Source organism: Pelmatolapia mariae, linkage group LG2, assembly GCF_036321145.2.
Source record: "Pelmatolapia mariae isolate MD_Pm_ZW linkage group LG2, Pm_UMD_F_2, whole genome shotgun sequence".
NCBI lineage: Eukaryota > Metazoa > Chordata > Actinopteri > Cichliformes > Cichlidae > Pelmatolapia > Pelmatolapia mariae.
The window spans coordinates 36,073,883-36,101,762 of NC_086228.1; the positions used below are offsets into that span (position 1 = coordinate 36,073,883).

General features: G+C 40.8%; 1 protein-coding gene across 4 annotated transcripts in view; it reads right to left on the reverse strand.

The window, feature by feature from the left end:
* Positions 1–27,880, reverse strand: part of il1rapl2 (interleukin 1 receptor accessory protein-like 2) — a 443,220-nt gene that overhangs the window by 75,712 nt on the left and 339,628 nt on the right. For all 4 annotated transcript variants that reach the window (XM_063499998.1, XM_063499989.2, XM_063499971.1 and 1 more), the window contains exon 7: positions 2,521–2,595. In XM_063499998.1, the coding sequence (XP_063356068.1) occupies positions 2,521–2,595 (75 nt within the window). The remainder of the gene's footprint in view (positions 1–2,520; positions 2,596–27,880) is intronic.

The window sequence follows — 27,880 nt, forward strand, 5'->3', positions numbered from 1 at the left end:
CGGTTTTGACTCTCTGCCAGGTCGCATCAGTAGATAAGGCAGCTCTGCGGCGAGTGCCGTGTGGGTGCTGCAAATATTTAAGCGCAGAGTAAATTGGTTTGAGAACATATCTGCACATAAGTCATTGTTAGTCGTTGACTGGGGGAGATAAAAGAACACAGACGCGACGGGACTGCAATGGATAAAGTGCACGCTGACAGGGAGCAGGAGGCCAGCGCGGTGCTCACTGAGCCACCGTCTCTGCATTATCTCACATGAGACTCTAAATCTCTGCCTGCTGTTCAGTGGTCAAAGCTGACCTCTAACTTTCCAACCGATGGAGCCAATGACCCTTCAGGTTTCAGTAAAGTATCCTTTTACAAAGGCCCTAGGAGCTATACCAGCTGATGTGATTATTTTGGCCAATTGGCTTCAGTCTGATTCACAAACCAGGCTAAACTTAGAAGAAAGTTGCTCATATAAAAACACACTGACTGAAATGTATATGGGAAATTTCTCAAGTCATGATTTATGACAATGGAGAAATTCAAATGCTAAAGTAGTGTTCCCTTCACATACATGTACAGGAAGAAAGAGTAGAAGTCAAGGTCATGGATGGGGTTTTGGGCAGCATCCCATCACAGTACTGCCAATCATATCCAAATGCCAAATCACAACAACAGTCGCCAGAAAGCACTTTGTATTGTAAGGTAAAGACCCCATTGTCATGGTCCTGGGTCGAGCGACCCAGTGTTCGAGTTTTATGTATCTTTTGTATTCATTTGTGCCCTAGTTTAGTTCTAGTTTATTTCTAGGTTGCTGTTTAGTCCTTTGTTTCTTAGTTGTTTATGTCATCTCCCCCTGTAGTCAGTCTCCCTGGTTCGTGCGTCTACCTGTCATGCGTCATGTCTGCGTGGTTATGTTTAGTTCATGTCATGTCTAATCTCCATGTTTCCTGTTTTACTTTGAAAGTCTGTATTCAATGCCAGTGTATTTAGTTTCACTTCTCCTGTCCTGTCTTTAGGTTCATGTGTGTCAGCTGTGCCCCCATGTGTGGCCACTTGCCCTGATCATCCCTGTGTATTTAGTCTGTGTTTCATGCAGTCTGTGTCACGTCGTCTGTGTTCCCACCCTCCATGTTTTCATGCCCTTTTGTATTCTTAGCCATAGCTTTCCGTGTCTTCATAATTTATCATAGTATTAGTTCCCCAGTTTAGTTATAGTTTAGTGATTGTGCCTTGTTTGAACCCCATGCCTTCAGCCGAAATAAAGGCTCGCTTTTCGTTCACAACTCAGTTTCATGTCTTCGCCAGTGTCTGCGCCTGAGTCCTCCACACACTCTCCATACGGTCAGCCACTGCGACCGTGACACCCATAATAATACAGAGAAAACCCCAACGATAAACGGACCTTCGTGGCCCAACATATCCCAGAATTCATAGCGCGGCCCAGCCAATTCCAGTTTCCAACAATGGTGGCAGCTACTAAGTTTTAATATTACTCTTATTAATCTTTCTGGGTCACAAAATAAACTTTTAACATATTTTCACGTGAGAATGTAGCTGTGTAAACTTCAAATATCTGCTCGGTTTATCAAGACATCACATATTTACAAAAGTGCTCCGATGTTTTCGGAGACGTCTGTTACCCACCAGCTCAAAGCTGACGAGTCACCAGAGCCGGCGAGAACACCGGACTCTCGCCACAAAATGTTTTCAGATCCCCACGGTCTTTCGCTACTCGGGTTAATCAGTTAGACAACCTAAAAATGTTATTGTTTGGCTTTTTTCAGTATTTTATTTGTTCGTGAGTAAATCGGTTTGACTGAGATTAAAGTTATTAGATTAGGTAAAATAAAACTTTATTAATCTATCGGGTGGGTTCCTCCCGGGTTTTCACACAGCTAAATAAACGTCAAACAGAAAACTGATTAAACAGAAGTGTGAGATGGTCGAGAAATTATATTTTAGATAGCAAGGAGCAGACGGCCGAGTTTATTAAACTCCACCGAGACAGCGGTGACAAAAATCTGAAGGCTAGACCGTCCAATTTCACAGCCTCGCACTTCCGGCCTTCTCGGTCTTCGAAGGACTCGGCCCACGTAGACTGCGAAGGCCGGGTCCTCCGAAGGATGCAGCCTAGGTTTTGGGACACAGCTAATAATCTCCACTAACTTAACTCCTGTGAGGCGACCCTAACTATTTTATTTGCGGTAGTTAAAAAAAAAGACAATGACTGCTAAATGACATATCTGCAGAATCAAGATGCAGAACCGTTAACACATTCAAGTACACTTCCATCGCTAAAGTTCACGCACGCCTGAAAGGCCACAGTAAAGTGAAACTGATCACACGCGCTGCCACAGGCTGAAACCAAAGTGTTCGTGGAAACGCCCTGATGGAGCACGCCATTCCACGAAGAGACACCAAAGTGATAAGCACTTTGCACCAAGAATGGAGATGCCATTCTAAAAATACGGACCTAGAGGATCACCACCCGAAACCAAGGATAAAGAAATAGAGAGGAATTGCTGTTCCTTACCAGGTGTGACTTCTATCACTGTGTCTTGTCTGTCTGGGGGGAAAAGGACCTTGGGAGGTTGTGTGGTCTGGAGAGCTGAAAGAGAGAAAAGAGAGGAAGGAGATCATCATTAGAAGTGTGCTGGGCTTTGGACATAACATATATTATCACTTTACAGAGTTGCCATTTTTAGAAAGAAACATTCATTTTACAACATTACGCTGTTGATAGAAAAACAATGGAAAACCACAGCTGTACTGCAGGTGTAGAGCCCGAAAGTGCAGTGTTTTGTCAGGAAGAGCCCCGAGGGAGAGCTGACCTTTGCCCCCATCAATTGATCAACGGCCTGCAGTATCACAAAGCCAAATATAAAGAGAATGGAGCTACCCAGCTGTCACACCAACTAGACGCTGCCTCAGTCACAGAGGCAGCTCACAACACAACTTTTCTCACCTAATGATTCCTTCTTGTCCCTGTGCAGGTGAACCTGCTGACGAACTGCCTTTGTCCTCTGATGACCAGCAGCGCTCTCTGCTTCCACTCGTACCACCTTCCCATTTTACCTCACTGACTCTGAAAAGTCAGCGCGCCGTGCTGCCCGACACCTTTCCCCCCCCTCACCACCTCCAAGTGTCTAACAATCCTCAATACTGCTGTCCTCCCTTAAAAGCCTGTCCTATTCCACATGTAATTTATTCTGTGTCTGAGCACATGAAGGTGGTTTCCGGAGTTAACTAAGCACCAGCTGATTAACTCATATTGTGATCATTAAAAATGAGTTACTATTCAAAGTCTTGGCTTATACTGGAAACAATTCAGGGTTCAAAATGCCCTGTCATACAGGAGGAGGTGAGAATTAACATCAACCATCAGCCAGCTGGGTTGTAGAGCTATTAAAGCTTCTTACATTTAAGAGCTGTTCAGCAGATTGTAATTCAAACAGCCTCAGAGGAGACCAGACTCCTGCACCACCTGTGAGCTCTGTTTTTAAGCTTTACAAAATCTAGGCCATGACAAGAGACTTTGGCCAATTACGTGTCTTTCAGAGCAGATCTGGTGCAGCATAGGCGATTAGGCACAATGGTACAATATCACAAGCACATCACTGAACTTCTACCAGGAAGTGTGGGGTTATAATCCTGCATGAAGCCAAACAAATGTAGATTTTAATCCATATGATCATATGCACACGTGCATTACAGCAGAGCGATATATATTTTTCAGATTATAGTGGTTTGGTCCTTTTCTAGCTTTCTTCCCACTCAAGCTTTATCCAACTTTATTTTATTGCCAAATGTTTGGTGGTGCGAGATTTGCTCGAACAGAAAAATAAAGATTGCAAGTGTTATGTGTGAAAATCAACACTTGGTTCATTTGATACATTTTTTCAGCATCCATTAGACACAAACAAGTGCAACAACAAAGCTGAGGCTTAATATCAGGAGTAAGTATAGAGTCGAAAAGCACTCGCTCACCTACGATGCCTTAATTACTTTGACTTTTAGGGAAACTTAGCAGATAGTTTCCCATGTTGGATTAAATGCTCTTTATGTGACTTTTGCAGCATGGCAGAAGCACTCGACACGGGTTTCTCTTTCCTTCTCTTTTTCTTCTTTCTTTTCTTTCTCTACTTCTTCCTTTCCCCTCAGTAACACTGTCAAGCTCTCCATCGCTCCATCCTCGTGTTTCTGTGACAAGACTGATAGTTTCATTTGCATTCTGAAGGTGCCGCTGTGCCCTTTTAAGATTAATGAGACAACCCTTCACCTAGACCTACTCTTGTTCTCCTCTCTTCTGTGCTCCACTCGTCTTTTACTTTCCTCTCCTCTTTTCACAATCTTCCCATAATTTTGCTATACACATCTATACGACCGCTGCACAGATCCTCCCCCATTTACAGTTTTAAGTCTTTCTGGTTTACTGTGTTTCAAATTCCAAGGCTCACAATTTCATTTGGGAGCTCACGTGTCCCTTTGTGAAAAAACAATGGTGCTGTATCCATGTTTTAATCGTCTATATATCTTTATGTGCGGTAAACTGTCCTTTTGAATATAATATTTCCATAATCTCCCATTTTGAGTTTGGATTTTGCTTCCATGTGTCATGTGGTTAGAAAATCAACAGTACATGCATCCGGGCTGTGTCAATTCTCTATGAAAAAGACTAAAAATTGTGTATGTGAGTGTTTCAAGTCTGCGCTAACTTGAATTAAAATCAAAGGTCTGCTTCAAATAGAAGATAATGATGGGGTTGCTGTTTACGTGCATCAGCCAGGCTCATAGAAACGCAGCAGCAGGAATTAGAGATCGCTGAACTTTTGAAAATGGTTGCTTGTGTTGAAAATTACAGGACACCAGTGATGCAGAGGGTGTGTTTTGTCGGTGGCTACGTGCGTGCTAGGACGGCGCCAACAGAGGCGTCACATGATTAATTTCAACCACGCAGCAGTGATTCACAATGGCTAATTTCAGTCTTTGTTTTTGTACTTCTTTACCATCTAAGAAGCGATGAACGCATAAAAAATTCATAGGACAGAACAACAACACTGTGTTTTCACAATTCATTGTAACTCGCTGCTTTGCGGTTGTGTAATTGTTTAAATCGATGATGAAATGGAGAGGTGTGAGGACACAAATGGAGACTGAAAATACCAGAAAATTAAAGCACTTGTTTCAGGAGCAAAGAGGACCTGCTGAATGGATATGCTTGGGATTTGTTTTTTTGGCTGTACTGTGTAGAAAATAAATGTAAATTTCAGTCATCAGCGAGAAGTAGTAGCGTACATTCGTTTATCAAAACTAAAAACAGCTGCTGCTGGAAATGAGGTTGTTGAGAACAGAACTGGGGCTGGAAAACTAAACAACAATCAAAGATAGACTGAAGAGTGTTGGAATTCAATTTTCTGAGTTTGACGATGGAGGACAGCAGCAATTTGATCTACTGGAAACTGATTATGGAATAAGGGGTGTTTGCTCTGCTTAGTGAAATGGTTTGCCATCTACCTCGCACTTACTGACAACTCAAAGAGCTTTTTAGCCACATTTGGTCTTATTTGACTTCTTTGATGTATTCATAAAGCACTTTATTCTATGCACTTAATTGACCTTTTATTCACAACCAGAACCAATTTAGACTCACCACTGAACCTGACACGCATCTGTTTGGATTGTGGTAGGAAACAGAGGCACTCAGAGAAAAGCCCTGCAGGCACTACCAAAGGCCAGGAGGTTAGGAGGTTCAAACCCAGAGTCTGCATGCTGTGAGGTGACTCTGCTGACTGCACAAATTGCTACTTGTTTTCATTAGGACTGCTCTAGAAGTTAGACACATGATGCGGTTTAACTGCTGACATACCTACAACTAATTCTTCTTCTTCTTTCCTCCACCAAGGAAGTTATGTTTGTGGTCGTATTTGCACGTCCTTCTGTCTGTAAGCACGCGAGGTTGAAAAGTTTTGACTGAACATCCTTTGAGGTTTTCAAGGCCGACTTAATGATTTATTAGTCAAAAACTGCCAAAAACCCTTAAACTTAGAAACCACGACTCTTACATGTGTGGTGTGTATTATCGACATGTCGAATGTACCGTATAAAGATTCAAAATACCGCACTGCATCGCATTTGACCTCTGACCTCACTTTTACACCTTTCTTTCAACTTGACCCCAAAATGTGTTCTAACTTTAAAGAAAGTATCATCAAGAGAAAGAAAATGAGCCGCCTGGTTAGTTAGAAATATACTGTAGAAAATTAGAATGTATTACTGACTGCCGGAGGTTTCTTCCTGTTAAAAGGGAGTTTTTCCTTCCCACTGTCACTAAAGTGCTTGCTCATAGGGGGTCATATGATTGTTGGGTTTTTCTCTTTATGTAGGGTCTACCTTACAATATGAAGCACTTCGAGGCGACTGTTGTTGTGATTTGGTGCTGTATAAATAAAATTGGACGGAATTGAAAATGATCCTTTACTTACTCAAACATAATGTTTGTGTGATCAAAGCAGACATCTGTTATAATATTTCATTATGGTTGCTAATATTATTATAGCAGTTTTAGTATAGTTCTATATGCATATATGACCTTTCTCTTCTTTTTTATTAGCCAACACTGTAACTAAAAAAACTAATTACCAAGAAGAAATCACAAGGACTCAAATGGCATCTGTCTCAGTGCTGTTTCTGCTGCACTTTGGGTTTCAAATAAGATCTGACCTTTTACAGTTACACAGTTCACTGCAGTGTGGCACATTCAGCCAGGCACAGTAATAATCACGTGCTAGACCCCACATAAAGTAGACAAAGTTTGTTTTAGTGCAGTTTTTACAGAGGATGCTGTATAAACTTTGACATTTTGGTTCAATTCAAGGAAGCTGTAAATGCGTGCACATCCCTGTTGTCATATATTAATGTGCCTGAGGGCCAGAAACTTTAGAGCATTTCCAAGTAATTTGAGCAACATGTCTGCCAATAAGAATCACCCAGCTCTGATCATTTTAGCTCCGCAGGTGCTCACATAGATTAAACCACTGTTTTCCTTCAGCTTGAATCTTGGATGGAAGAAAAACTGTTTATGCCATCAAACCTAATGTGAACTTCTACTCGAATTTGAAAATTTCGAGACATAGCAGACTCTCCTGTTAGCATTTAAAACAATATTACAAATCAGTGCCATTTTCTCAACATAATGATCATTATTCCTGCTGCCTCGCCCATAATATTTGGGACTGCAAATGGAATAACCTCAGCATTTCAAGGGTTGCTTGATTGTTGACCTTTTGATGCTTCATGTCCACAGTAATGTTGTTTTTTTTCTTCTGCAAAGAAAAAGAATAAGAAAAAAAATCATAGAAACCAACTGGTTGAAAAAAGGCACCCTGTTCTTGCACGCATACTAAGTTTACATTCGGTGATTCTCAAAACTAAAGATTTGAGATCCAATAAATGTGTAATTTTCATTCCTCATTAAATATTCTGTGGGCGGTAAATACTCAGAAACATCAAATAATGAATTATCATACGTTCAGCGCAAGTGAACCAAAAGGTCTAGAAATCTTCCTTTTGTCTACCTTCTGGCCTGGTTTACTGTATATTAACTGGCTGTGAATGACTGTTAATGTAATCTCCGCCGAAGCGCTTGCTGTGGACCGATCCACTCTGTCATTCCTCCTCTTCTCAAAAGGCAACAGAAAAAAAGGCGCACATTTTGTGCTGTTAAGTGTGCATAATCAGATTCTACATCCTGTATATCAAATTGATTTGACCTTTTGGGAAATTCTAAAATGTCCAAGCAGGGAATGGGCAGAGACACGGGAGACATTTATGCTGGGTGTGGATACATCGAGGATGTATGTCATGCCCTATTCACAGTAAAGTGAAACATTACTGGAATTTTTTTTTAACCAAATGTTAGCAAAGCTTTACAAAGGGGACACTTTATTTCAAAAGCACGGTTGAGGATTAAATTATTAGCCCCTGTGAAATATAAAGTAGAAAAGGATTAAAGGCCAGTAGATGTTCTAAGGACGAGTGTTCTTTATTTGTATACAAAGTTATCAAAATGTTTCCAAATGCCAAGAACTGGAGTGAGAAGTATCATTAAGAAATTCAAAGAGAAACACCCAGGACAGAACACGCCTGACAGAGGTAGGAAAAGAAAGATTTCGAAGACAAATAGTGAGAGATGTTTCTAAAGAGCTCAGAACAACTGCTTAGACACAAGAGAATAACTTAGCCAAGTCAGGAAATGTAGTATCAAAGATAACAGTCACTAGAACTGTGCACAGGAATGATTGTGATGCTGCAGACCAAGAAAAACGTCTTAGAGCCAGACTGGAGTACAGTACCATAAAAACAACAACAGGGATGAACAAAGAGCTCTACAATCACAACACACATGTGTGAAGTACACTAAGGACAACCTGGAGAAAGATTCTGCACACTCAAAGTGTCCTTTGGTCAGATGAGACTAAACTAAGATGTTTGGAGAAAGCAGGAGGAGAGAGACCACAGGGAAGCACGGTGGTGGGAGTATTATGTTGTGGGGACACTTCAGTGTGTCTGGAACTGGGAATCTCATCAAGGTGGAAGGAACCATGAAGGATGTGTGAAGATTTTGAAAGAAAACCAAAAGCGGTCAGCAGCAAAACTGAGCCTGGGGACATAGCATGCTGGTGAAGAACGACCTCCAGAAGATCAAAGTGAGCGTTGCTGACTGGCCTGCACAACGTCCTGACTTTAAAATCTGTCGGGTGAACCAAAGATCAGGGTCCTCGCTAGAAGACAATATAAATCTGGAGGAGCTGGAGAGGTTTGCCAGAGAAGGACAGGCTGGTGTTGCTCCAGAGACGTGCGTGAAAATAATTATAAACCAAGTAAAAATAAAACTGCCACCTGTGCATAACTGCAGCAAATGTATGCATGTTTATTTGTGAATTATCTGTGTTGTCTCAGTGGATGGAGTGAACACTTTCAGCGAGAAAGAGAGTGCGTGCACTTGTGTGTTCATATATGCGTGTAAGCTTTGCATTCAGCGATACTGTTGTGAATGTAGGCCAGACACGAATGTACCCACTGATATGCAAATAAGCTTGTGTGGGTGTGTGAACATGTTAGTGAAAAATGAGTGTGAATTTCCATGCATGAGCAGGCATGCATTTATTTATTTGCTAGTGTGTCTGTGTGTACATGAGTCACACATGCATATTCATTTTATGCTGGGATACTTTGAGTGCGACTTGTGAGTCAGCTGGTACCTTTCATAAATGATGTCAATTTACGTCAGCAATGTTTGCAAGTTTGTTCATTTGACAGTGATATTCAACACAAACAAAGACATCAGATTCATAATGACGTACTGACGCTGGTGTTTTCATTACGAGCTGCCAACACTCGAGGTGACCGTACCAAAGAGAAAACGTACTCACTGGTATTTACAATCTTTAACTTTACAATCAGTTAGATTTGATAAAGAATTGCCTTAGAAGCAGTGTGTACATGTCTGCAATTATTTCATGTGAGCATTTATTATTGTCTTTATTTTCACGGGAATCCAATAAAGAATTATAATTAGTGTAACGAAAAACTCTTCTAGCAATAACTGAAGCTGTAAAGAATCTGTTTTATCTAAGCTTATTACCATGAATATGCTAAACAATTAATTTTATAAGAAATGACTTGTTAATAAGTAATTTTCAGTCTTACAAAACTGAAGTCAGCTCTGAACAATTGTATGAAATTTACATAGATGAATCTTTAAATCTTCAATATTTTATTAAAAATCAAATATCATGTGATTTTGTTATTTTGTCACGTCTGAGGACTTTTTCTGCTTCCTAATTTGTGAAATAGGGAAGCAGTTGATGTACAGTCATCGGACACTTCATTAGATAGACGTTGCTAGAAGTGGGTTGGACCCCTTTATCCTTTAGAACTCCCATAATACTTTGTTGCATAAATTAAACTACAAGTGTGGGAAACATTACTCAAAGATTTTGGTCTGAATTGACGTATCAGGATCACACAGTTGCTGTTGTTGTGTTATCCTGATAGAAAACGCCTTAAAAATGGGCACACTGTCTCATAAAGGGATGGACATGATTAGCAGCAATACCTGAGCAGGCTGTGCCATTAACAAGATGTTCAGTTGGTACTAAGGAGCCAAGTGTACCAAGAAAATATCCCCCACACTATTACACCAGCAGCACCGTGAACCATTGATACGAGGACGGATGGATCTAAGTCTGACCCTACCACAAGAATGTCTCAGTAGAAATTGAGACATCTGCTGCACGTCTGCATTCACTGGGTGTAATCAGTGGTTATTTGAGTTAATGTTGCCTTCCTGTCAGTTCAAAGCAGTCTGGTTATTCTCTACTGACCTCTAAAATCATCAAGGCATTTTCTTTGCTGTTCACTGGATATTTTCTCTTTTCTATATCTGTTTCTCTCTTCCTCAAATCATTCTCTATAAACCCGAGAGATAGTTGTGTTGGAAAATCCCAGCAGATCAGCAGTTTGTGAAATACTCAGAGCAGCCTGACTGGTAGCATTCAGAGTTACTCAGATCACTTTTTTTGTGGCATCCGCAATCACGCCTCACCGGCTTAAAGGGTGAGCCAGCTCCTGAATGGTGGTTGTTGTTGGTATGTGTCCGGCTGGGAGCTGCAAAGCTGCAGCCGAGTGTTTGTACAGCAACTGGAAAGAATAAAAGATCCTGGAAAGCATGGAAATGCCGCCGGGTCTGCCGTGGTTCTATGACAGGGTGTTCAGAAGCAGCAGGAATGAAGGAAAGCCAGGAAAGCAGAGGTGAGAGTAGGGACGTTAAATGTTAATGTAGGGACTATGACTGGTAAATTGAGAAAGCTGCAAGGATTAAATGGTGTTAGTTGAAGATGAAAGAATGTTGCACAGAGTTGAATCAGGCTCCTGGTGGTAGAGAAGAGATTCCAGATAACTAGGGGAAGTTCAGAGTTTGGTGAGGGACAGCGCCAAGAAGATGAGACTTGGTGGTGGAATGAGGAAGGACAGGCTTTGTTTCAAATACAGAGGTTAGCAAAGAAAAATGAGATGGTGAAATGAGATGAAGAAAGCAGACAGGAGTACTGAGAGAGGTGGCTGAGACGAAGAGGACATATATCAATTGGCCAGGCAGAGACATCAGACTGGGAAGGATGTGCAGAAGGTGATGCATGCTTTGATAATAATAATAATAATAATAATAATAATGTGTAAGTCCCCATAGGGAAATTACTTCTCTGCATTTAACCCATTCACCCAGTGAAGCAGTGGGCAGCCTCCAATGCAGCGCCCGGGGAGCAGTGTGTAGGGACGGTACCTTGCTCAGGGGTACCTCAGGGTAGCCGTTCAGTGGAGTTGAACCCCCGACCTTCCGATCATGGGGGCACCCACTCTACCTACTGAGCTATCCCTGCTCAGTAGATAGAGGAGTGTTGATGGAGAAGTACAAAGAAGATCACAAGGAGCATCACTGTGTCTTTAAAGCAAGCAAGATATGATGCTAACAGAGGTACTGTGATACTGCATGAGGAAGTCAGGAGTAGCAGTGGGTGAGGGTGGTGGAGGACAGGTTTGAGGATGGTGAGACAGCAGTGAGGCGTGCAGTCGGGGTCAGAGATTCATCAGGTCAGGTGGGACACATCAGAAATCTACTTTGAGCCTTTTCTTGTTTGCAGTGGTGATAGACAGGCTGGCAGATGAGCTCAGGCAGGAGTCTTGGTGGACTCTGATGACTCTGCAATCTGTAGTGAGAGTAGGAAGCAGGTGAACGAGAGCCTGGAGATGTGGAGGTAAGTCTGTGAGTGAGAGGGGGACAGGTATTACAGTGAAGGTGCAACTCCAGGCCTCGAGGGCCGGTGTCCTGCAGGCTTTAGATCTCACCCTGGGTCAACACACCTAAATCAAATGATTAGTTCATTACCAGGCCTCTGGAGAACTTCAAGACATGTTGAGGAGGTCGTTTAGCCATTTGAATCAGCTGTGTTGGATCAAGGATGCATCTAAAACCTGCAGGACACCGGCCCTTAAGGCCTGGAGTTGGACAGCCCTGATCTAAAGCAACAGACTGAGCAGGATGGACGGGATTTTAAATGACTATATCAGAGGGACAGCTAAATAAAAAACATGTTTTTATAAACAAACTATCTGGTTTGCTTAAGTGTGTTGCACTCCTTTAAGCGTTGTTCCAAACATACACATTTTAGACCTTTTTAAGATCTTCCAAGAAAATGTAAAGCGTGAATCATCATCAGGAGCAAGAGAAAAAAAGCCTTGCAGTAACAGAAAACTGACTCACAGCAAGTTTAGCTTTATTGTAATGTCAGTGTGATGATCTGCTGCTGTGTGAAATATACTCAGGCCAATTTCTGACGCAACAAGCACTCTTTGGAGAGGGCCCGAAGGTGGAGGACGCAGTGTAAAGCAAGTGTGTGTGTGAGATCGATGGGCTTTAATGTGACCCCGGTGCAAGTGCCGAGGTGAGGGATGCATATTCATTGTAGATCCTTATCACAGATACCATCTGCTCAGGAGCAGTGCCACACTGGAGGGACACCCTGATGGAGGAAACAAGCGCTCTCCCTTAACGCTGCACATTGAGCTGAATGATTAAAGGCATAAATTAAAAATGAAGGGCTCTGGAGGGGAGAGAGAGGTTTGCAGATGAAAAGAAAAACGCAGACGAGCTTGGCTATGACAGGTACGAAGTGAACAGTTTTAACTGGCAGAAAGTGTAGAGGGTGTCACTTTACTTTTCTGCATCTTATAAAACCGACTGCTTAGGCTTTTTGTCTTTTGCGTTTTGCAGAAAGGAAATTGAACATTTCATTTCAATTCCATTTTATTCAAATAATTTGTTTTGCCACGTTAGAATTGCCACCTGACACAAAACATACGGTAAACTGTAAAAAACACTTTTTACAAAACCTTTTCAGGGAACTTTAAAACTTATATTCACATTTTCACTAACACATCATCTCTCTGGGAAGGTTTAGAAATACCATGAAATACATCCTTTTATTTAAAATGTAATTGTAACAGGCGTTAATGCAGCAACTGTGACTGAAGCCTGCTGATGAGTCTCAGTCGAAGGTAAAATTCTCTTCTGAGGATCACAACGAAGACCCATTAGATTCTAGATTGCCATTCTCTTGTGGCTAGTTGCAAAAAATGATACCTGAGAACTGCGAGAGCAGGAAATATAAGACAATTATTGAAAAAGAAAGAATCGCGATGACTTAGAACTGAACACTAAAACAGATAATAAGCAGCATATGAATAAGGAGAAGCTATCGATGAGCACAGCTGGCTGCTGCAGCTCCAGTTTGAAACACAGACATGTGTATCTGTGTGTGATAGAGAGAGGGAGGGAGTGTAGTTAGTGATTCTAATTAGTTGATTCAAATCAGTTAAGGGACTGTTACCTAACTGCCGCTGGTCCCACCGACAGCATGGATGGGAACGCACACTATTTCCATCATAGTGGCTGAAGGGGACTCAGCCACCCATGGAGATTAAGCTAATTATCTTTCTGCTATCTGTACGCTAAAGTGCTCTCAATCTCTCACAAAGGCTCGTATTAAACAGGTTGAATAACCGTCAAGACGCCGAAGTGGAACGTAAAGCATCAACTTCTTGAATTATTTTCACCTATTAGACACACAATAAAAGCAAGTCAAGTAGCAATCGATTAAGTAGAAGAAAATAAAAGAACATAATGACTGAACAGTTTATATAAGGAAATCAGAAATCGGTTGGTGGAAGGTAGCTTGATAAAATAAAGTTATGGGAAGCATAAAAAGGGAGGATTTTACTATTTGCTTTGCTATCAGTAACAAAGTTTTCCACTTATTTAAAAACATGTGGCTGAACTCCTCAGCCTCTTTAAGGGAGACACAGCCACTGCCCAAAGCTCGTGATCGTAGGTGAGGGTGGGGATAAAGATCGACCGGTAAGTCTGGTGCAGGCATCTCAAACTTTAGTCCTCGAGAGCCGGCGCCCTAAAGCTTTTCCATTTTCCATTATTATTAATTCTTACTTTTATATTCCTGTTTTCTGATTTCACTATAGAAATATCTGTATCATTAGCTAACAAAATGACAATCAGTAACATTACCACAGTTAAACAATTACACTAAAACGAACTTTAAGGATGTGCAAAATTGATTACCTGGTGTCTGGCTAGCAATATGTGTTTGCTGAAAACATTCAGGATGGTACAAATCAAAAAGAAAACTAATATATTATATTTTAGACATTTACATCGTACATCTTTGGTCCAATCTGGTTAATTGTGATTAAAAAAAAGAGGGGGATAAATAGCACGATGAGCTAAAGTGACACCTTTGATGTATTTTTATTGCTGTAACTGCTTCAAAATGTATTAAAAATGTATAATTTTCTTTTGGGTCCAGTCTAGCTTGGTCCTTCTGCTTGGTAAGAAAAAAAACAGACTAAGCTGCATTTGGATATATTTATTTATACTTTATGCGCATCATAATGAATGAGTCTAGCTAATACCATTACTGTTATGGAAGCAGTTCCCCCAGCTGTTATATATAATTACCAGTCAATACTGATTATTAATAATTGGAAAAACTATGTGAAGGTCTGAATTTAAATGGAGCAGAATTATTCTCATAACTGGTGCATTAGTGTTGTATCCATGCACCTTGTTAGAGTGTGTCCATTTTCCTGGTAATTAGATAAATATCTAAATGGCCATTTTCTACATGACTCTGAGTTACCTAAAGGTAAAACAGGTTATATAATCACAACATCATGAATGTTTAAGGGATACGAGGATGTAACCACCTTAAAAACAGATAAACAGCCTCTGACTATAACGTTTGTCATGAAAGTTTGGTATGAGCTGGCAGATTCATCTTTCTGTAAACTGGGAAAGCATGATGGTGTTCAAAAAAATGTACCACACTGAATGATGATTCTGATAATCGCAGATGAACGTATGATTGTTTGTTTGGTTGTATTACTGCTGATGAAAATACATCAAGCACATTTATTTTTTCAACATTCAGTCATTAAGATGACTTCCTCAACTGTCTTCCCACGTCTTTTTCGCTTAAACTAGCAGCACCAACACTGCACCACTCGCACCATTATGTGTGTCTCTACGTGTTTACAGAGAAATCACGTCTGAGCTTTTGTACTTTGGACAACACTGACCTACAAAAGGTCCTTTTAAAACTTTTCAAAAAGGTGATTTTAGGCCAAAGTGTTGATTATGATGACAACCGCATTCATGACATTGAACAACTGAGGTCTCTCTCTCACACTCTGTGTGTGTGTGCATGTGTGTGTGTGCATGTGTGTGTGCGCATGTGTGTAAGTGCATCTGCAGAGGGGTGATAAGACCTTTAATAATGAGCTTGTACATTCCGTCATCAGTCAGTGCTCTGTCACTCTCTAGGCCGTATTCAGCCATTAATGCATTTTTCATTTTTATACACAGACATTAAGAGGAGGGGAGAGAGAGCAAATGAACAGTGAGAGTGGTGAGTGGGGTCCAGACAGTGACAAAATCTCCTTTTCTCTGTCTCTCACTCACATATTCTGTCAGCGGAGAGGTCATACCTAACCTTTAACTATACGTCTACATACATCACGTGCACACATATGTCGTCATTTACAAAAAATTATATGAATCTTCAACTTGTGTCTTTCAAGTGGAAAAATAAAAAAACGAGCTTGATAAGCAGCGTAAATTCAGAATCCTGGTGACTCACAATGCATTTGTGATTTTAACTAAAGTCATTTTAATCCTGCTCAGTTTAACTTCTTCCTCAGGTTTGGTACGTAAACTGTGGTTGTCCCGAGAGGGCGACTGAGGCAGGAGGTGGACGAGCAGTTTGGGATATAACAGGTAGGTGCTGCCTAACAGAGACACATACACATAGTCGTGGTTCCATCCCGTCAAAGGACTTTCTATGACTGGGAATCTGAACCCTGACATTTCTTGATTTATTCTAACTTATGTTTGTTCACCATCCAAAGTTATTACCGAGGGTAATAACACACACACACACACACACACACACACACACACACACACACACACACACACACACACACAGAGGACTGGGTACCAAAGAACAATGTAAACACACTAACACTTAGAGTATGTGTCCTACCCCAGTATCAACCGTGCTGTGATGCGGGACACATGCCTCCCACATCCATACCAATAAATGCTCATGTATTAATCTGGTATAACCTTCTGTGTGTTCCACATGCACAGGGAACAAATGGACAACAAACAGAAAGTGACAAGGGGCACATTTCACTGGCATACATATTCAGCATGTAAAATCAATGTTGGGGATTAGGATGTATTGATCTGAATATAAAAGCTGAATATAGTTAAGTCACTATTGAGTTCACCTGGGCAGACCTGGAAAATGAATACCATTATCAATGAAAATCAATGACACTAGTGTAGAGAGGATTTAAATAACTTTGTCTTTTAGTCTTTAGCTACACCAAACAGGCAACTTTTATTGTGAATATAAATGTGTCTGCAGCATTTATTTTTATTCAAGTAATGCTACACGTTATTCAGTTTTAATGAAAGTTGTGATGTATCAATATTGTATAGAGGGGTTAGTGCCACTGAAAAATACTTTGTTTTTTCTTTCTCCCAGAATTCTCTGGTGAGCCTGAGAGGTCAAACATGCTACAGCTTAAAAACATCACCAAATAAAAAAATGCAATATTTTAAACACAAAATCTAACCAAATACATTAGCAATGACAACAGCTGCAGAAGTGATAGAAACCAAAGGATGTGAAGGATTGCACTGAGACAAGGATTCATCAGTGTTGTGACTTTTTTTTCCCCACTGGATAAAAGTTAACGTGAGGGTTCCTGATGGTTAGGGACAAATGCAGTCGCATGGCAGGATGCTGTAAACGGACCAAACTTTAGTCAGGAGAACAACTGAGATAATCCATCCACAATACAACGTTAGTCATTAATATACTGCTGCATGGGCTGGGCTGTAGTTACATCGTAAGGTTTTAAAAACTGAGCTTTAAAATGAACAGTGATGATAAAAACCGAGAGAGGCCGACAGTGATCACTGACTGTTTTTAGGGGCTTGTTGAGATTAAATAGAACAAGATACGAAGCATTAAAACATGTTAAAAACACAACAGCCTTAATAAACGCAGAGCAGTTTGGACCCGGAAGCAGGATTCATACATCATCACTTAACAACCAGATAGTCAGACTATTGAGACAAAATTTACAATTCTGAGAATAAAAGTTCCCAAGTTTTCTCGCTTTGACTGATTGTTTGTTTTTAGTGACCACAGCTATCTGTAATACTGAGAAGGCCAAGTGGCCATTTGGGGGTTGTAGAGCAAGCTGTACACAAAATGTCAAACTTTTAGCAAGCCATGACGTGATAATGCTATTCATCTTGAGCTTTTTTCCCCTCCTTTGACTACATCCAGTCTTTCAGCCCCTTTTGGCTCTCCACAAACTCCTACGAGGAACATGCTACATTTTAACAACTACGATGCTCCAGTAAGTTCACTAACCTCAAGCTTGAAAAGTTTTTAGAAGAACCTCAAAGGCTCTCAGGGGATGCTTGAATGGAAACTCCCCCACCCACACACTGATACCTTACAGTTCACAAAGGGCTTTTGCAGCGATACGTTATGTCTGTTTAGAGAGCTCTTAGGCTGGCTAGGCTCCAAAATGTCAACACCCACAACTCCCGAGGTCATTTTGTGAAGAGCACTGAGTAAGCACTGAGGGCCTCCTACAAACACACACATATGTGGGCACAGCCGCACATACAACCTGCCACTGTCCCCATCTGCTGATAGCACACACACATGCTCGGTACAGAGGGGGGGTTTGAACTGTGTCCAAGTGCTTCTAGCTGTGTTTACTGCTGCTGATGTCTGAATACCTTTCATTAAAGGTTTGTGTGTTACCTTGCGCAAATTCATACCAGCACTGCGGCACCAACAGACCCTTTTTATTTAGCCTTGAGCTAACGCCAACAACAAATTGTTTAAATGAGTGGTTATGCCCTCAAACGAGGAGATCCACGTGGGAGTTGCCACGCTGACAAGCAAGGCTGAAGCCCGTGGCTTTGAAGGCTCGGGTAATCTAAAATGAGAAGTGATACTAGAAGTGATCCTGTGCCATAAGGAAAAGATAAAAGACCAGCCAAAAGACTCTCATGCAGTCAGATTTGCAGAGGGTGATATGAAATGCTAAATGAGCAGCAGAGATTTAACGGAAAACTGCCGGTTCATTCTTTTCATTGCGAGTTTGCCTTTCCTGGAAACTGTGTAAACACTATTTGTGGATTGCTGTGTGCTTTTTGACACAACCATGCACTCATTGTGCTCGTCTCAGCCACTTAAGGGTCATGGAACACAGGGCATCACAGACCAACAACAAAGAATAACTGAGACTACACCGTGTCTGCACAGTACAATAAGACAAAAGATACTTCCTGAGTGGAGACCAGTTCCTCTTGGTTTTCATCTTCACATCATACAGCAGATGAGTCACAGACACTCAAAGACACATCTCGAGGAGTGCTTACACAGGTATAAAAGTGCTGCATGAAATATTCAGGAAAGTGTCGTGTTCACACTCCAGAAGAACTGAGTGCCATGTAAGAGTCATACTTCTGCCTTTTTTTCTCAGCACTATAAATGGTCTAATAAAACAAAGGCAACAACGTCTGTTGTTTCTCACAGGTGTGACAGTTGCGTTCATCTTATATGGTAGCTGTTTCCACATGCACAAATTGGATAAGAGTTATAGGAGTGCCTTTCATTATGGTTGTCTGTGTATAAATTCTTTAAATTAATTGGTTCTGTCATTTCACAGAGTCATTTAACCAGACCTGTAACCCATGAGAGGGACGTACAAAGAGAGACGTGCTCATTTGTGTAGCTACAGTTTAACGTATAGCAGCTCTTTATAATACTGACCTAATTTATCCATGTCAAATAATATCAAATTAAATTACTTGTTACCATCATAACCTCTGCTTTAAAATTAAACCTTTTCCTGGGGATTATATTCATGCATGTCTTTTATAAAATTTCATCTTCTTCACTAAACTGTTTTTCCTGTTTTGCTGCTTCTAATTCTACTTAATCGCCTTCTTTTTACATTTATTTATGACTCATATAAGAGAGACAAATTTAGAGAGGTTAAGAGATACAGGCGATAATATATACAAAATATTTTTTCACTATTGCAACACTACACCTTTTCAGGATAAATAATAAAGCATGAGAAATTTCTTTCATTGTATTTATGGAACTCGAGCTTTGCTTACTTTTTTAGTATTAAGTTTAAAGTCCTGCAATATTTATTAAGATTGAACTAAAACTACTTTAATGCTCCATACACTGCAAAAAATGCATTTGCACTAGTAAACATGAAGCAATAATTTTGAGTGAAATGTAAGTGAAATATATGAAAATTTATTTTATTTTCATTATTTCAAATAATTATTCATTAAGGAAATTTTGCTTGGTATAAACTGAATGTATATCAATCATGTATATGTTATTGGACCAAATTTAATCAAATCTGACATTTTACAATGTAAATTTTCCATGTCACAAAATGGAAAAATATAAATACTGAAATGACTTAAAGTTATTATTTTGGGCATAAATAGTTTATTCTGATGACTACCTACATTTAATCGTGTGCTAACTAAAGACATGAATCTGGGACTTTGTGTGGCTACAGTTCAGTTTAGCTAAGTCCATAGATTTGCTATTGATGTATTATTACTGTATCTGCAGTTTGTTAGCTTGTATTCTAAACTAAGTAAAGTATCAGCACTGAAGTAACTCGCAGTATGCGCATCTGTCTGCCTGTTTTTACTGTTTGGTTCTTATTTTCTCAGTTCTGTGAAACATGTTGTGTATACCTATTTGCTGATGATCAGTTAAAAAACCTTACCACACATACAGTGCGTGCGTATGCATGGTGCTCAATAGATGAGCGTCTACAAAAAGTCCTGCCCCATCAAAAGGATCAACACTGATGAAAACGACAGATACTTTACATGCATTTATTCACATGAGCACTGCTACTTAAATGACAGTCCTTTTAACTTTGTTAAAAAAACAAGCAGTGTTTTTTCTGTTGGGGTCAGGCTCCAATGAATAGATTGTGAAAGTAGGCAGTTTGAGAATAGGCAGCTAAAACGTTCATTCTTTCCTTCTTTCTTTCAGGTTACGGTTTGTCACAGGGCTGGAACAGAAAGGCATCCAACCATTCGCACCTGTGGGCAATTTAAAATCACCAGCTTACCTAACCACACTAACTGCATGTGTTTGGACTGTGGAGTACCCAGAGGGAACCCACGCAAACACGGGGAGAACATGCAAACTCCACGTTGGAAGGCCCAGCCAGTTGATGGATTCAAACCCAGGATCTTGTTACTGTTACTGCTGTACTGCTGCTGTAATTATTGTTTCAGTATGCTCATGAAGTTTCAAAAAGAACTCAGATCTCTCTGTTTAAAACTAGTAATTCTTCTCTTTTGGACCACGCAGGATCGTGTTTCTTTGAATGAACAAACATTAATTTGTGGGGGCAGGACCATGTGGTAATATTACTACCTGACATGCTGAGTGTTTATCTCCACGGCATACACTGGATTGAATGGCAGACTGCAGCACAGCTAAGGGGAACCTCACCAGCAGAAATACTTCACAGATTATCACCTTAGCCCCTGGACATATGAATCAAATTTCAAGAAAGCTGATTAACTGGCTGAAATATTTAATAAAAAACATGTTTTGCCTTTAAAAAGAAATCTACTAGTTTGTCCACCCCTTCAGATTGTCAGTACTGACTGAAGATAAATCCCTTGGAAAGTTTTGTGCAGCTCGGAAAAACAAAACATGTTAAAGAGGAGGTCATGACTCAGAGTTGATTCACAGGAATTGTTAATAGAAATCTTACAAACAACTTCAAGTAAGAAGTAGTTGAGGTGCAAAAGAGAAGTTTTCTGAAGATGTTTATAAAAAACCTAAATAATGTTCCTAAAACAATGTGAAGGAATCACTACTGCGAAAGTGAGAAACTGATGACAGTGCTCTTTGTAATGGAATTGAATAGTGTGTATGTGCGTAGATGTGTGTGTGTGTGTGTGTGTGTGTGTGTGTGTGTGTGTGTGTGTGTGTGTGTGTGTGTGTGTGTGTGTGTGTGTGTGTGTGTGGACGGGTATTAACATCTTCATGGGGACCAAAAATTGGTAGTTTACTATACTTGTGGGGACAAACAGCCCTTGTGGGGACCAAAATCCCGGTCCCCACGAGTTTGAAGGCATTTTTGAGCCTCAAAATGTGGTTTTAGTGTCAGGGTTACAATTAGGTTATGGTTAGGTTTAGGGTAAGGGTCAGGGTTAGGCATTCATTTTTGATGGTTAGGGTTAGGGTAAGGGGCTAGGGAAAGCATTGTGTCAATGAGATGTCCCCACAAGGATATAAATACACACATGTGTGTGTGTGTGTGTGTGCGCGTGTGTGTGTGTGTGTGTGTGCTCAAAAACAAGGAGTGTAAAACACAGAAAATATTCATTGCTTAGCCGAGGGGTGTAAGATTTGTGTTTGCAAAGGACTGGGAAATATAATGATGTCTGTTTCATATTCACTTATCTGTATGCTCAGAGAAAGAAAGAAATGGAGAAAGATGCTACAGGGAGAAAGAAAGCAGTTATGTAAAAAAAAAAAAAAAAAAGAATAGACAGAGGCAAGACATGGGCAAATAATCTAACAATATTCATTACTAGCACACAGAAATTATGAAAGAGTTTTATTAAAAGGCTCTAAGGTGGTGTAACATAGATTCTGGCAGCTTTATTGGATAGCTTTAACTCCATGAAAAGACCACTAAGTAAAGGACACAATGACAGGGGTCTTAGATCTGTCGTCACACTTTGCTAGTACCAGGTTGGACCTGCTTGTACCTCCAGAACTGGTTTCATTTTAATAGCTTCAACAAGCTGATAGAAACAATCCTCAGACGTTTTGGCCCATATTGAGATGATAGCACCACACAGGTTAGTCAGCTGCAAATCTACAATATGATGAAAATCCTCACGGTGTTCCATTGGATTGCGCCAACACTTTGTTAGGCTGTAGCATAAAGATGATGCTAAGTCGGTACTAAGGCCACCATTGCACCACCAACAGCAGTCTGAACCATTGATAGAAGCCGGGATGAATGCAGTCTTTCATATTTACTTGCACCAAATTCAGACCCTACCATCTGAATGTAGCAGCAGAAAATCAGACCATGGGAACGTTTTTCCACTTATCTCAGATTTTTCTGAGCACATGTATCCTCAGTTTCCTCCTTTTAGGTCTCCTGCAGTTCTATCTCACCTGATCTTCTGCATACCTTGGGTATAATGAGTGGTTGTTTGAATAATTGGCTCCCTATCAGCTGGAAGCAGACGGGTCATTCTCCGCTGACCTCTGGCATCAACATGTCATTTTCCCCCAGAGAAGTGCCACTCACTCAATGTTTTCTCCGTTTAAGACTGCTCTCTGTAAACTCTAAATATGGTTCTGCAGGAAAATCCCAGCAGATCAGCAGTTTCTGAAATACTCTGGTTCCAACAACCAAATCATGTTCAAAATGACTTAAGTCACCTTTCTTCCACATTCTGATGCTCACTTTGAACCTCAGCAGGTCATCCTGACATTTGTACATGCCTAACTGCATTGAGTCCATGTGATTGTTTAATTTGATAAGTTATGTTAATTTGAAGCAGAACTTCTGACAGAAAACCCGATCACTGCAGTCGAGAACATGTAATCATAACCATCATAAACATCACCTGAACCTGAAGTTCCAACAGTGGGAGTCATTCCAGTTAAAAATGTTTTATGGGAGGCATATATGACTGGTTAGCATGTTATACTGGAAGTAATAGCGTCCCATCCTCACACTGTATCAGACACACATCTTTGCATACACATGTGTGACACTGTGAAAGCAGTTTTTGCAGTTTTTTGTAATTGTGATGCTGGAAGCAGCAGACACACAAAGAAGGAATCACTGCACGGCACACACTTCAAAAAGATCTTCCACACGCTGTAACACAAAGCTTCCTGGACCCAGTACTGCTTTACTCTTTCTTTGTCCATTTGTTTGCTGGTCAGTCCTAAACTGGTGAACCACAATGCTGTGATTGAAGTAGAACAAACAAACAACAAAAGCAAGATTGTCTGTTTAGGACTAATCTCAACTGCCTTTGAGGTACAGACACTTGAGATTATGTTTTGCCCTTAAACAACACGAGAAGGACAAAAGATGGCTCTCTGTCAAGCTTTATATTCTGCCTTTAGGGAGCCAATTTTCACCATGCTCCAGTGAACACAGATGATGATGTTGCTGAGGAAATGAAGTGACAGGCAGCACGCTCATCATTCCAACATCCCATTAGCACCAGAGAAACCTCCCCACTGGATTTTGCCTCAGTGGATTAGCTCTAAAGTGAGCCTCTTCTCTAGGGCTCAGTCCCCCTGTTGCTCCACAGCTCCAGGACAAGGACGTCTGAAGACCACTGCGATGCCTGAGAGGGACGCTGGTACTTAGCAGGAGATGCAGGACTTGTTTGTTCAGGCTTTGTGTGGCTGCTGCCCTCAGGACTGCTACAGTGTGTTTACTAGCAATGAAGCCGTGAGCGAACCAACATTTTGTAGGAGCCTAATGGAACATCACTCTGACTGACACTCTGATTTCAGATATTTATGTGCAAAATAAATATCTAAAATAATATCTCTCTCTCTCATGCGCTATTTTCAGAGCGAAGAAGCTTTCTCTTGGCATCCTTTCCCCCCAAAAAACCCATATTTGTTCAATCTTTTTCTAATTTTACTGTCATGAACTTCAATATTAAGCATGCCATAGAGTCTGAAATCTAGCTTTTGGGTTTTTTGCAGTTTCTCTGAGCATTGGCTTGATAGGGTACAGAGCCCAGCAAGGGACATGGGACATTTTTGCGAGATCTTGCAAATGTTTTGGCCGCATTCTTTGGAGGCCACCCGCTCGAAGCCGACTGGGAGGTTGGGGCACGATGTGCTGGGAGTGCGGTGTTCCCCCTGGCTGTAGTGAGCCTGGACCTCCCGTTAAATTCAAGATGGTGGGTAACCGACTTTTCCGAAAACGTCAGAGCACTTTTGCAAATATGTGATGTCTTGATAAACCGAGCAGATATTTGAAGTTTACAAAGCTACATTCACGGCTGAAAATGTCTTAAAAGTTTATTTTGTGACCCAGAAAGAGTAATATTAAAATTAAGTCGCTGCCGCCATTGTTGGAAACGAATCGGCTGGGCTATGAATTCTGGGATAGGTTGCGTCACGAAGGATACACCGACTCGGCCTTCAAATGCGACCTGCGAAGGTTGCAGTCTATTTTGCGAGATCTCGCAAAAGTTCATCTTGATTTTTTTTTTCCCCCATGTCCCTTGCGAAGCTCCGTACTCAGGCGCCCACTCCTGGAAATATTTTATCCACACACACTTCTTAATCTTCCCGAACAACAAGCCAGAAAACTTCTATAAAATGCTTTCATACAGGTCCTTATGCTTACTGATGATCAATTAATGAAGTGCATTTCAGCGGCCCTATGTGAAAAATAATTGCCCCCTAAACCTAATAACTGCTTGTGCCACCGTTGGCAGCAACAACTGCAATCAAGTGTTGGTGATTATTGCCAATGAGTCTTTCACATCACTGTGGAAGAACTTTGGATCACTCCTCTTTGCATGTAAGAGGGTTTTTGAGCATGGATGACTGGTTTAAGGTCATGCCAAAGCATTTGTTTTAGTTTTTTTTAGCCTTTCAGTGGTGGACTTGCTGGTGTGTTTCTGATCATTGACTGATCATAACACAAGTGTGCTTGAGCTTCAAGGCATGAACTAATGAACTATCGTTGTCCTTCAGGATTTTCTCGTAGAGATCAGAATTAATGTTTACATCAATTAAAGCTCATCCAGGTCACGAAGCGGCAAAGCAGCCCCAGACCATCGCACTACCACCATGTTGACTGCTGATATGATGTTCTTTATATGAAATCTAGTGTTAGTTTTACACCAGATGTAACGGGACAGAAACCATCCAAAGAGTTGTCAGTCCAGAGAACTTTTTCACAATACTCGTGGGGATCATCCAATCATTATTTTTGATTAGCTGGCCAATCCTGGGAAGGTTCACCACTGTTCCACTGCATACACTAATGGGAAAACTTGCTTTTTAAAAAGTCAGTGTATGGTCTTTTCACTATTCAAGATGATCTATTTGAATAAGTTCTGCTGGGCTATATGAAAAAAAAATGCTATATTACTGTGCATATTATATAAACAATTTTATGCAATGTAAGCGACAAAGGGCAAAGGAAGACACAGGGCTTAAATACACAAGGAAGTAATGAGGAAAATGGAAACAGGAGGGAAACACAGCTGGAACTAATCAAGACATAATGAGATAAGGGAGGCAAAACTAGATACACTGGCACAGGACATGGGACTGTTGAAGTGAAACAGGAAACAGGAGACATTCACAAAGACGCAGACTTGACACTGAGAATGAGACACGACTGACTGGGGAAACAGAGGGAACATGGAGACATTAGACGAGGAACACAGGGAAGACATAGTAACAGAAACCTAAACTAACTAAGAACAAACACGAGCAGAAACCCACGAATGACAATACTCCAAGAATGTAAATTAACCAATAAACACAAAACACTGGGTCAAAGACTCAGAAGCATGACAATGGGAGGCAGTTTCTCTTTCTTGTTTAACTTTAAATTAATTAATTCATTTAAATAAAACATTGTGCAACATGTCAGATATCATATAGTTTGAATGATGATGTATTGCGAGACTAATCCAAATTGCAGTGATTTACATTTGAAACACCTTTGCTTATCTCAGCACGACTGAAAAGTCAAATCAGCGTTACAGGGTTTCTTTCTGCTTGTCTGTTCTTGTTGACCTCGTTTGTTTTGGTTAACAAAAGTAGAGGAAGTGACATTTACAGCTACAGTGCAAAATACTTTAGCCTTATTCCACCACAGAGAGCGTGTCTACATCCTCATACTGAGGTTTGCCAGTTTCCAAAAGTTTGTGTGTTGTTGGTTTCAGGCGTCACATTGTGTCTCGCTTATCTGCCTTTTACAATGTTGACTTGTAATTGTGCCACACAAAGTTTGAGTTGACTTTACTGGCTGGAAAACAGGTAAAACTTTGCCATGGCCTAATATACAAGTGGCACTGAGACACAGTCTTTTGAGCTGCTGGCTTCCCACCAGTGTTTGTATTGTCTTTACACAGAGGCCAAACCTGGCTGAGTGTAACAGAGCCAAAGTCATGCACAGTCTGGTCAAAGCTAACCACAACCTCATCACATAATGAGGGGACTATTTCTCTCTTTAACAATTATGCAGGGCCCCATTCATGCCATGTCTGAATTCATATTTTCATCCTTATCAACTAAGCGCTGACAGTGTGGCTTTCACATTCTATATATTCTGTGCCTTCTAGTATATTAAAATTAGTGCTGTGGGGAACTAAATGCTGGAAAAATAATGTCACAGCGTTAGTGGCCTGGTTGACATCTTCTGCTTTTGCACTATATGGGCTCATTATTTTCAGATCCTGCTGCTGGCTGGTTTGGATCAATGGGTATCCAAACCAAACCTGACCATCAAACAGCTAACCTGCCAGAGTGAACTCACCTAATGGGAGCCAAACATGTCCTGCCTGTTTTATTGCCTTCTCAAAATTATGAAAGTTATTTTGACAAAGGATATCGTGTAGCTGTGGATGCTTGTTGAATTCATTTAAAGATAATCAACAAGAAAACCTGAGTTATACTGTGTGAATGTGCATACTTGTCTGCTCACCCAAAAGTGTGAAGTGATGTGTGTGTGTGTGTGCTCATGCTGACTCAGCAGCAAAGTTGCACTTTACAGATCCTGTCAATGAGAAATACAACTCACAGACTGCATCCCCGATGTTGCTTGCACGCTCTGTTTCAAGTCAGTCTTTCAGTGGTGATATGCAGCTAAACGCCTCCTGACACACATTGTGTTGATACAAATAATGTGTGTATTAATGTGTGTGAGAAACAGCAAGACTCTAAGAAAATCTACCTGGATACTATAATGAGACCACAAGAGGGCTGCACTTTTAACCAAGTCAACATATGGCACATTACACCTGCCCGCCTGCCTGCCTGCCTGTCTGGGTCTCGCTCTGCCAAGCAGAAAGCCGAGGTGTTTGTGTCGATGTGAGGGATCGTCTCTATCACAAGATCAAATCTGAATGAAGCAACTTCTCATCAAAGCTCAGAAACAGAATTAGTTTTTTCCACCAATATAACGATCCTTACATGCTACTTCTTTTTTATGAATGAAATTCACAGCGTTCCTCATTCACCTGTGTGTCTGCATTTGTTTGTGCGTACGAGCGACAAGTACAAAAGGTACCAATTATGAGGCAATCTGCCAAATGGAGCATATTGCAGATCTGTGTGTATACATGTGTATGTGTGTGTGTGTCTTTGAGGTGCCCCAGAGGTATCAAATATTAGCAGACATGCCAAACTGAACATATTGCAGATTAGGGAGGTGGAGGGGGCCTAAGCGATCATTTGGCAACAATGTGCCTCCATCGCCACCGGGGGACGGATAACAAAGACGTTGAGCTCACAAGAAAAGAAAGAAAAAGTAAAAGACTAACTCGTAGCTCAGAGTTTGGCAGAGCAAGTGTCTGAGTCTCGCTGTTCACCTTCAAATTCCTCATTCAGCGTTGTTGTGCTCATTCTTTCAGA